This window comes from Zootoca vivipara, chromosome 11, assembly GCF_963506605.1.
Source record: "Zootoca vivipara chromosome 11, rZooViv1.1, whole genome shotgun sequence".
NCBI classification, from domain to species: domain Eukaryota; kingdom Metazoa; phylum Chordata; class Lepidosauria; order Squamata; family Lacertidae; genus Zootoca; species Zootoca vivipara.
The window spans coordinates 41,886,485-41,898,520 of NC_083286.1; the positions used below are offsets into that span (position 1 = coordinate 41,886,485).

The 12,036-nt window shown below is 41.8% G+C and overlaps 1 protein-coding gene across 1 annotated transcript; it reads left to right on the forward strand.

Annotated features, from left to right (window-relative positions):
- The first annotated feature begins 5,724 nt into the window (after positions 1-5,724).
- Positions 5,725-11,503, forward strand: CCNO (cyclin O). The gene is made up of 3 exons (XM_035100898.2): positions 5,725-6,080; positions 8,807-8,992; positions 10,639-11,503. Exons 1-3 carry the CDS (start codon positions 5,742-5,744, stop codon positions 11,116-11,118), a joined length of 1,005 nt encoding a protein of 334 aa, XP_034956789.1. The 5' UTR covers positions 5,725-5,741; the 3' UTR covers positions 11,119-11,503.
- The last annotated feature ends 533 nt before the right edge of the window (positions 11,504-12,036 follow it).

The window sequence follows — 12,036 nt, forward strand, 5'->3', positions numbered from 1 at the left end:
TTTCAGTATTAATGTGATATATGTCGAGCAGAAAGTGTGAACTTATCTTGCTTATGTTTTCAAGAGCAGAATTTGAATTTATGGAATAGGTTTTAGTTCTCTTTAGGAATATGCAATTGGGGAGCAGAAGACTTTTCTTTGCCAAAGTATATGTGCTACATAATTATCAATAGGGTTTTTATCTACATCATGGTAATTTGATGCAATACATTTTACAAAATTGCTGTTCTTTGATTATTACTCATGCAGTGAGTTTGAGAGAGCAAATTACAAATCAGTATTTGTAGAAGCCATTAGTTCTGGATTTCCATTAATCCTTTAGAACCCATCCTCTTTTGCATTGACATCATGTGCCTGAATTGAGTATGTACCAAACCTTGGGAGAAAAATGTTAAAGGTCTTTTACAAATAAATATTTAGCATCTCACATCAAGAATTTAAAAGTGCGTTCTTCAGAAGAAAAGATATAATAAGGAAAAATAAAATAACCATTACTTTTTAATAAGCCTAAATCTTAGAGGAACTTCTCTCCTGCAGAGTCTTCCTCTTTCTAAGCATCCATTTGCCTTCGTCTTCTTTACAGAATTTGACTTCTCTCCCTACTTTTTAAATGTACTGCAGAAGCTACAAGACCCGTGGTCAGTCTTTAGATACCAGCGATGAATCTATAATCCAGCCAAATAAAATATTTTCCACTCATATTCAGCTGAACTCTTTCAAATCATTGTTTGGGCTCAGACAGCATAACTGGGAAGCAAAATATGAATGTATTACATTTATCTGACCGATATTGAAATATATAGGAAAGTTCCTGCTAAGATTTATGAAGGTAAAAGATATACAGTACAGGGTTATATAGCTGTATCATCTCAACAATCCTGTGATCTTGATAAGGTGGTGAGTTATTTGCCCCAGGGTCACCACAATGTGAACTCAGACCTATCAAGGTTCAACACTGAATTGCAATTTATGTTCATATTAAAATTAACAGCTACATGAGCTCCTTGTGCAATTTTCTATTCTTATTATGGATGTGGTATTTTGCAAATTGAGATGTCAGTTTTATTTATTAGCTTTAAGTAGGATAGAATATTTTGTTGCATATTCCATACGAAAAAGGCCTTTGGAAAACTTTAAGAGATTGCAAAATGTGACATGTTTCCCTTTTCACCAGCTTAAGCTTCCAGTTTTCTCATCTGGATATGCCATTGGTGATGAACCCTGGGTTTTTAATGAACCAGTCCATGAAATGATTGAGATCTGTAATGTAGTTTGGAATGCAACAAATGAAGTTCATATATTTTGTTCACACTGATGTTAACAATTATTAACACTAAAGATTGACTTTCTACATAAATTAAGGCACTACATTTCATTTTTAGAGAGTTGCACTGAAACTCATTTGCAGCTATATATGTATACTATTTTTGTTCTTGTTATGGTAGTTAATAGCTTGTTGCTGACAAGCTGTGGTGCTTGGTCAGGGCTTTACATATATTGAGGATTTGCCTTTGCCCCTTTAGCTTTATTTACTTGTTGTTTTTAGAACTGAGGCTGATTAAAAAACAGTGTCGAGTGTCTGAGGGGAAAGAACCGATCAGGTTTCGGGTTGTTGTTCCCTTCAAGTTTTAATTCTCTTACCAGTCTAAATATATAAGAAATGTATCATTTTTCTGCATGAACACAGGATAGTAAGTCTGGGAAGTAAGGTCTCTAGCACTGGTAATACAGTAATTGCTTTCTCCTTTTTCTCTTACAAAAATCTGTCTTTTGCAAAGTAGTTGCAAAGTAGTATGCTTAAAAATATGAGGTTGTTTGGCAAACAACATGCATCTTAAATTGTGGAGGTGTAAGCTATTATTTACATATATTCTGGGAACCAAAGGAAGGAAGGAGAAAGAAAGAGAAAGAAATTACATTAAATTTAATGTAGAGGATTGTATCACGCAACATACAAAACTAGTCTGATAGTTGCTTCATTGATCCAGCAGATGGAGCAATTTGCCTCTGAATAAATTGCTTTTCAGACATTAAGCTAAATAAACTTCACATCATAGGTGTGCTTTTTAAGTGACAGGTTGCAACCTGGCATGTTTCTCTGTTCTATAGAGAGGCTTGCTTATGAGGCAAATTTATGGTTTCAGCATAATGTCAAAACCACAACAACCTACCTGTATAAGGTTGAAAAAAACTCTCCTCTTTAGGATACCTCTCTGTAGTATTTGTGACAAAAACACTTGTTTTCCATTTTTGAACTCTTCGTCCCATTTTGCTGAGCTTTTCTACTTTGCAGGAGAGCTCTTGGTACTCTTTAGAAGGTCTTGCAATTCTTTGTGTCTAATGGAAGTACCTGTTGGAACAGATGCACACATCTGTCTGTTAGGGTCATAACACTGCCCTGTGATCAAGAAACAATTCAGCATTATGCAGCTAGTAGTGTTGATACTGAATTACTAGAGTCACCTGGAGTAAAGAACAGTTTATGATTAGACTGCTAGGAGTAAGCTAGTTTTTTAATGGTTGATATCCCCAAGGGAAAGAACATATTTAGTCACTGCCCTCATAATATCCCCTGCAGTTTGAATCCCTTTACTTTCTCCTCCATAAATGAATGGTTGCATTCATTCCTCGGAGTATGATGTAATATGGCAGAGAATATTTTGAGGGGGAACCTTACACTTCAGTGGTAAGCAAGAGGAATATAATAGCAGGTTGTAACAATGTTTGGGAGGGGTGCATAGAGAGTAGGCAATCTAGGGAGGTGTAAGACAAGGCAAGAACACCCCTAATTTCAACAGACACTTTCCCATGAAATTTCAGAGACTTTTGAGTATTTGAATATATAAAAATGAATTCTCTCAATCCTGTCCTACTCTCCCACAGCAATGAACAAGAAGCTGTCCAGAACAGGGCTATGCAGTTAAAAAACAACTTGATTTTTGATGTCTGTGGTCTTTAGGACAGAGAGCAGGGCTGATGTACACATATCAATTTATGATGGACTTGCACTGCTCATACTTGCAAGTTCATTGCATCATCCACATAACATTGTCCTCATCAAAATGCCACCCCAGATTTACCATTTTGTTTTTGATTCCACTTTACTTCCTACTTTAGTTGTGAGTTGCCTTTTGCTCCTATCCGAAAGAATAAAGTGCTGCATTTTGGGTACATTGTTGCATTGAGGGCAATGTCTGCCCTGCACAACTACCCCAGAAGACCAAGACCTGTGAAAACTTGCTCCTGCCCTATTCTCCTTTTGACTTGTTTTAACAGATAGCATATTGGTACATTATATCGTCAATTTAATAACAGAGTGAGATCATTTTCTCAATATGAGGACTAGTGAAATTGTTAGGTTAGCTACAACCCTGACATTTCAAATATTGTACATGTGCAATCCAAGGCACTGTGTTTAGTAGGGGGGGGGACTGAAAATATGACATTTGCTAGCTCTCAAAATGAGTTCAAAGTGTCATGGATAAGGTACTTCAAAGATACGTAACAAGTTGAAACGTACACAGCAGAAAGGTCTCTCAAAACATGACATTTGTGCACCTAACAGTCAAAATATTGATAATGATTCCTCTTACTAAAAACTACCATTTCAACATTCCAAGCAGCACATGTGATGGAATGATTAGAATGGCTTGGATTTGGGGTCAAGTGTGGTGTAGTGGTTAAGAGCGGTAGACTCGTAATCTGGGGAACCGGGTTCACGTCTCCGCTCCTCCACATGCAGCTGCTGGATGACCTTGGGCTAGTCACTTCTCTGAAGTCTCTCAGCCCCACTCACCTCACAGGGTGTTTGTTGTGGGGGAGGAAGGGAAAGGAGAATGTTAGCCACTTTGAGACTCCTTTGGGTAGTGATAAAGCAAAATATCAAATCCAAACTCTTCTACTACTACTACTACTACTACGATAGCAATCAGAAAGAATTGTACTGGTTGTATACAGGGTCTTGCACATTTCAGGGGAACCATTGAACCCAATGAGACTTCTGAGTAGACATGGATAGTACCAGTATTACAGTGCCAGTTCCCAGTGAAATCTATCGATCTTACTAACTTTTCAAGTTGACTTCAGTAGAACCTAACTGCAACTTAGTCTGGATCCAAACTTGTGCTTGCAGGAAGCTTCCTTGCCATATATGTACCGTATGTATGTATGTATGTATGTATGTATGTATGTATGTATGTAACATTCTATTGAATAATGCCATAATCTACAGCGTATCCAAACAAGAATCAGCATGGGACCATGTACTAGGGAGCAAGACATTGCTGACTGCATAATCATCCATTTGCTTTATTTCAGCCATGCGTTCCTGTGCTACTATTAAAGGTAAAATTAGAATGAACTTTGTGAGGGTCTAATACACCAGTAACTTATAAGCTGCTTGGAAATACTTTTATGTGGCAGCACGGCTTACATGTAGCAGTGACTCTACCCTGGGGGGCACTTGAAATATAGAGGCACTTTCCTGAATCGCCTAGTATCTTTGTGCCACCACTGCACATTCCTTGTAGAATTTCCATGCCATTCTTTGGGACCCAATTTGCTAAGCAACTCTTTTAACAACGGCTGTCAACCACTGAAAGTTTAAAATGGACTAATTAAGTGTATATTAAATCTAAAAGCAAATAACACAAGAGCATTGTCTCAGGAGAGGCATTCCCTTCTGTGTAAGAGAGGGGGAGGAGATGCCTCTTCTAAGGTGGAATTTTCCATCAGCCAGCTTTTTAAAAAGGTCATCCGATTAACAGAGGGCACACCTTTTTAGTGAATCAAAAAGTTTATCCCCCTGGTATAAAGCACTTCAGGCCTATTCTTAATGCAACTTTAGTAAGCCATCTTGAACTTTTAAATGGAAAAGGTGGCTTCAAGGTGGCCTGGAATAGACATCTAAGCCGTATGGAACTGCCACCTCTTAGCAACCTTTCTGGTGGCTTTCATGTGGCAGATGGACCCGAGTGCAGTAAAACCCTCGGTGCGTGTATCAGTTCGTCTGAATGAACAAACCGAGAATATAGCTTGTATCTTGGAGTGGGGATACTTGGCAGTTAGATTCTGTGGCTGTGAGGGAAGATGGCGTCGTCCTTGTCACCCTTTCTTTTCTTTTTTTGCTCGCGCGCGTTTGTGAAGGGACCTTCTCCCACCCGCTTGGCTGGGGGGTGGGGAGCCTTTCAGTCAATACGTCTGAAAAGCCAGGCCAAACTAGGAGAGCTGCTTAATAAACGAATTAAAAACACAAGCGAGATGGTTTTGAAGTGTATGATTGAATGTCTGTGCTTAAATCGTGACTATTTTGATGCCCATTCGAATGGGGAGCTCAGACGAGGCCCCAGTGGTGGGAGTGGAAATAAATATCACAAGAAAATGGCAAGCGCCTCCTCCACGGGGGACGGCGACCCCACGGGGAACTTTATCTGGAGGAAATAGGAGCTTCGGGAGGGGTGGAAGAAAGGCCCACTTGGGTCCCCTCGGGGCTTGACGGGAGCCCACACTTCCCCCGCCTCCACAAGCGGGAAAAAAGCGCCCCGCCGCCGCCGAGGAACCGAGAGCGGTTCTTTGGCCGGGAAAGCCGTCGAAGCGGAGGGCCGGGGAATCGCTGCCATCGGCGGGCGGGACCAGGGGCGGGGCGCCGCTGCCTAACATATAGCCGGCCCCGCGCGTCTCCTGCTCCTCGGCGCTGCCCGGGAGGCAGCAATAAACGCGGCAGCAGCAGCCGGAGCGGCAGCATGGTGACGACGCGCCCTAGCGAGGCTCCGGGCAGGCGGCGGAGCCCTCCGCTCAAGCGACAGCGGGCGGAGGACGTGACCCCCGAGGAGCGCCCCGAGGCCCCCGGCGCCGTCGAGGCCGGCCTCGGGCTCCGCGCGCCGGTCAAGAAGAGCAAGGCCCCCCCGGTGGGGCTCCTCTCCGGCCGGGCCGGGTCCCCTCGCCGCCGCCGCCGCTGCTGCGAGCCCATGCGAGCCCTGGAGAGGCAGACCTTCCGCGACTACGGGCAGAGCTGGTACCGCTTCCGAAAGGAGCTGGAGGGCAAGTTCCACCCGCTCGACCCGCTGGCCCAGCAGCCGCAGGTAAGCGGAGGGTGGTTGGTTGGAGGTGGTGGGTTTTTTGCTTCTACCCCCCCCCCCGAATGAAAAACACAAAAGAGAATCGCAGGCAACTTTTGGCGAGGTTAGAAAGTGAGCATCTACTCACGTATTTTGTACACTCTTGTTCTCATCTCTTTCTGACACCGAATCCTGTAAACGTGGGAGCAGAATTGTGTCCGCTCAGACTGGGCAAAATCCCAGCTCACGTGTCCAGTGTTTTTGAGTACACTTGGTGCACAGGTAAGATATTTCATAGGTTGTTTTGGGGCGGAGACAGGAGGTGCGTTCAAGCTCTTCCCATTATGCACATTCGGTGTGATATATGATGAGTCCTAGATTTCTTTCTTTTCCTTCCATTGTGTCCGCCCCCCCCCCCTCACTTTTGTGTAGGAATCAGTATGAAACTGGGTAGATTGGCATCACAGATACACATGCTAAAGAAGCTGCTTTCCAGCTGATCCTCACATAAATACAATGGGCGTAGGGGAGACAGAAGGGCAGCTGCCCCTCCCAATCAAGTAAATCAATAAAAATAACTGACTGAGGTTCTGTCCCCCCCCCCCTTAACATAAATCCTGGTTACACCAATAGATGTGGTTGCCACACAAGGTGGTCAGTTTTCATGTGTTTTCTGTGCAGAAAACAAATCCTTGTAGGCTTTCTCTTTTGTCATTATAAGCTCTTCAAGACAAAAAGCAAAGTGAAAGCATAACATTTGTAGGTGAGAAAAAAAGATCCCTTGACTCCTGATTTAGCAAGGCAGGATCTTAGGCTAATTTGGGGTGACAGAACCACATGATAAGATAAAGCTTAAAGCTCCTGACAGCCAGGCTGACCCTGAGAGACATTGGGAAGTTATGATCAGAGACTATTGGGCAGAGCTGTCAGTGGAGTGGAACCTGAACTTAAAAGAGGTTGGACATTTAGAGGGAGTTTCAGAGAGTACCAGCTATACACCATGCTCTGGCTTGTGTCTAGAAAATGCATTCTAATGCAAGATATCTTTCATTTCCCACATCCAACATCACCATCTTTGTTACACATACTGTACTTTTTTTGCATGTCTTTATCATTTTTGGCAACTGCAAAGAATAGCATAATTGTCTGCATATAGTTGTCTGGCATACTGTGCTTGTGCTCTGCAATCTCATTCTACCTCTGGCATGTTGCTTTCCTGTGAGCATCTTAAGCTGATGCTTAACATTTGTAAAGCATCCCACATGCTGCTTCGAATTTACAGTACTCAGTTCTCAGTCATTTCCAGTGTAGTCTATGGAGGCTACTACTGAAAAATAGAGTATGAGTGGCTTTATAACCTCATGAAAGCATTTTCACACACAAATACTTTTTCACACTTTTTCATACTTTACTGGATTTTCCTATACATTTCACACACAATTTAACTACAAAGGAGGCTTAGGGGGAAAGTGTGCACCATGAAACGTGTGTGTCTTTTGTTGCACGTACATGTTTGGTAGGTATTGTATCAAAATAGATGTTTGTTCACCCATCATGTGAGCTGTGCAATGGAGTGGTGACAATAAAGTGCAACTAGGATCCCATATATAATATGGTATAATTAAATATTAAATACTACCAATGTTAAATGACAACATTGGTTGCGGATTATAAATCAGTCATAATAACTAGGGAAAGGAAGTTCACAACACTACTTAATATATAAAGACATAATTTGCTCTTTTTGCTTCACCGTGGCTATGCTTCTCTGATCTAACCAGGGTCTAGAATCGACAAGCCACTGCAAGCAAGAGATCATGGAATAGAAGTGGGCTTAAAAAATAAAAGTGCATCTGAACACTTGGAGATGGTGTGTGGAGAGATGAACCTTGGAAACCACCAAAATTGTTGAGCTTATTTTTAGAAACCCACTCAAATTGTTGAGCTTTTTTTGGGAAACCTCCCCCCAAAATAAGCTTTTGGAGCTGTTTCTGCTGTTTTTTCTTTCACGTTGCCATACATCCAGGTTTTCCCTGACATTTTGCTGCTTCGGCAAAATCCACCCCTCGAAAACCTTTCCTGACATATGGCAAGCCTAGATTAACCCCATTACTACTTTTCATCCTCTACCCCAATATGTGCTTCATTGTTTCTACTATGTAGGAGACACTGAAGAAAGAGTAGTACATCTCTGTATGTGCCTCTGCTGAGAATATATTTTCCCATTGTGTGCAGCAGTCTGCTCTCATTTGTGAAAAGGTTGTATGTATATCTACATTCAGCATTTATGCAGTCCTTTATTTATAACTCCTCTATTTGTGCATGTGGGACGTAAGCTTTATGTTGTAGCCTTGTGCATGATGGTTTCTGCAGCCACCACAAAAATTGCAAAAATCTTGGTGCCTTAAAACAGAGTAAAGATAAACTCCATCATGAAACCAGGCAGCTCTTTTGATAATCTGGTTTCTTTGATTCCTGTCACTGGTGTTCACAAAAATCATTACACGTGGGAGAATAATTTTGTTATTTCAGTTGAAGCTAATACTGTACATAGTACTTATTTACAAGGTACTTAAATAAGTATTTATTTACATAGTACTTATTTATAAGGAATTCAGTAAATGTCCTAAAACTTTGATGTAATATTTTGGTTCTCATTAATAAGAGTCTATAATACAGTAAATGGTTGCCTCTATATTTCATTATTGCCTCTTTTTCCATCATAACCTTTTCTCTTCTCTGCTTCCCAGATAACTGCAGAGGCTCGGTGCAAACTGATCAGCTGGCTAATTCCAGTGCATAAACACTTTGGCTTCTCTTTTGAGTCCTTATGCCTGGCAGTAAACACTCTAGACCGCTTCCTTACCACCACCCCAGTGGCTGCTGACTGCTTCCAACTCCTAGGGGTCACTTCCCTCTTCATCTCTTGCAAACAGGTACAAAGACTTAGAGGCTCTCCCCTTGGTTTTTTGTGATTATGATTAATTCAGTTTATATACTTCTCTTTATCATAATAATCTCAGGGCCATGTACAACATTAGAAACACATTACAAAACACTGATGATAAAAACTTAATAAAAAAACATACTGACAGATTGCCTAATAGTAAAATACTGTAATCATAATAATAACAGCCCTCTCCTTTGTTTATTAGTGTGATTTGTTATTGCTATTGAATACATACTTTAAGAACAGCTTATAACAGAAGGGATCTCTGAACCAGAGTGATTCTAAGAGGTTCCAATAAGTTTCATGGGGATCCTGACTACAGTTGGGTCACTTGTACGTTACATGGCTTTGTACTCTGATACTAAAGATCTGTTCATAAATTTAAATATCTCAACACATTTCCATCCTAACAGATTCCGTTTTATATGAAAGAATGTAAATAATATGGCAGACATGTAGCTCAGACGCTTAGGGCCTTTCCAGAAGGTATTTCACTGCTAACAGCTTGATATCCCTTGGATCCTAAGATCAGATAAGCTAACTTAAGGAAGTTCACAGAATGAAAGTTTCCTGTACCCTCCTTCCTCCTTGCAGCCATCTGTGCCCCTCGAAAAGCCTATTGGAAAGATCAGGAGTCCTCCTGCTCAAAGTGAGAAGGAACATGTGGGGGGGGGGGAATCACCCAAACTCATGCTTGGATTATAAGATATCATAAGGACATTTATAGAAGGGAAGTTCCCCATCCCCTCCTTCCATAGGCAGTCCCTCAAACTCCCATCTCATTTAGTTCAGGAAAGATCCTTGGCCCTCCAAGAGAAGTTTTTATGTGGTCAGAGGTAGCTGCAGTTGGGAGGAGAGAACAGGAACTTTTAGTTCTGTGAAGCTAAACTAGCTTAACTTAGGCTCTAAAAAATCCCTGTGTTCACCACATTTCTCCCAAACAGGGAAGGTGTGCACAGCAGTTGTAGAGATGAGCAACAACCTTAAAAAATATAATTGTGTACAGTCAAACTGAGGCCATTTAATTCTCTTGTTTTGAATCAGGAGTAGGAAACTTTTTCTGTTAAGCACCATTTTTCCTCAGGAGCAATCTGTTGGCGGGGAGCGGTAGACTAGAGGTCTATGGGGCTGGGGGCTGTAATAGGGAGAGTCAGAATCAAAAGTAGCTAGGATGCTCCTTTCTTTATTTCTGCTTCTGCCACCCCTCTGAGCATGTGCGCACTTTCTCTGTCTACATGCCCTTTCTCCCTGTTTCTTCCTTCCTCATCAGGCATATGAAATTAGACCACAAAGTTCCCAACTCCTAATTTAGCTAGAAGAGAGTTGGGCTTATGTTAAACTCCCACCAGGCTGCGGGTGGGCAGTATATTAAAAGTGTTCCTGTTTAGTTGCATTGTGTCTGACCTTGACTAAATTACAGGTGATAATGAGAAGTGCTTTACCTTTGGGAATATAATAGCAGTAACACATTTGTACCAAAATAAAAAAAATTCCTTTGCTTCGACTCAAACCAACACGGCTACCTACCTGTAACTACATTTGTACCAGTTCTGGAAATATCCACAGGCATTGTTTTCTTTTATATTTTGTTCTAATGGTGTGCACTCTTTCCTTTGCTTGCGTGCCTTTCAGGTGGAAGTGCACCCACCCAAGGCGAAACAGCTCCTCGCTCTTTGCTGTGACACTTTCTCTCGCCAGCAGCTCTGCAACCTGGAGTGCATCATTCTGAACAAACTCCACTTCAACCTGGCAGCCCCCACCATCAGCTTCTTCCTGGAACACTTCACTCACGTGCGGATGGAGGCTTGTGAAGTTGATGCCTGGGAGGCCAAGAATGCCAAAGCTCTGGCCAAAGGTGTGGCCGAACTTAGCCTGGCCGACTATGCTTTTAACAAATACATGCCTTCCTTGCTGGCTGTTTGTTGCTTGGGCCTGGCTGATCAGATGTTGCAGCATCAGAAACCACTGGACTTGCAATTAAGTGACTATCCAGAGGGGGTTTTACAAGATTGCTTGGACAAGCTGCATTTACTGGTGTCTTTGAATGAGGACTCTTTGCCTCTGGTATTACCCCCTGAGATTTCAGATCAGTGTCTGCACTTAGAAAAATGAGCCGACCACACAAAAATACTTGAAGACCGTGCATTTGGAAGTTTGTCCAGTTTTTCAAATGCATGTACGGAAGGACCACTGATAGTTGCAATACCTCTAAAATAACAGTATTCTCTTTTTAACTTTTGTTCAATAGTCTCTTCAACAAGTTTTACATGCTATTTATTTGTAGTGGAAGCTATGTTGTTGGTTTAGAACGTAATCTACTAAGCACTGGCTTCTCTAATCTTTTAAATGTAATTTCAAATTCTTATTTGCACAGTAAACTTCTCTTATATTGCACTTGCATTATTTTAAGTAACAAATTGAAGTTGTAAACAGTGTACATTATGCCTGCTTGTATTTATTGAGATGATAGTTCGGTGCTCAGCCACAAGAAAGACAACAGTACTGTAAATGCATTTATCTAATAAAGCTTTTATCAGTAATTGTCTGTAATGGCATTGGCATGTCACATTTTCTGTTTCCTCTTATGTGGATTGAGGGTTACAGGGGGGAAAGAATTCAGCAACACCCCCCTGCCTACCACACTTCCACACATCCCTCAACTCACCCACCATTTGACTGTGTTTGGTGCAACCACCAGGTATTAAAAACAACTCAGTCCTATATTGCGTCCCTTACAGCACAATACTGTGTATATTTACTTTGAAGTAAGTCCCCTGTGCCCAAGGAAGCTTACCATCTAGTAAATGTGTTTAGAACTGCAGTTTTGGAGTTAGATCCATGTCTTGGCGTTAAATGTTGAAAATCAAGGATATGGAATCTCAGGCCTGGGGGCCAAATGCAGCCCTTCAGCCCTCTCACCAGCCCTGCTTTGCACCCTTCCTGGCTGATTCCCACTGGATTGAATGTGTCCTTGAACTCTGACAGTACTTCTCACTTCCCTGGATGGAGGACAGAAATGGATGTGCGAGA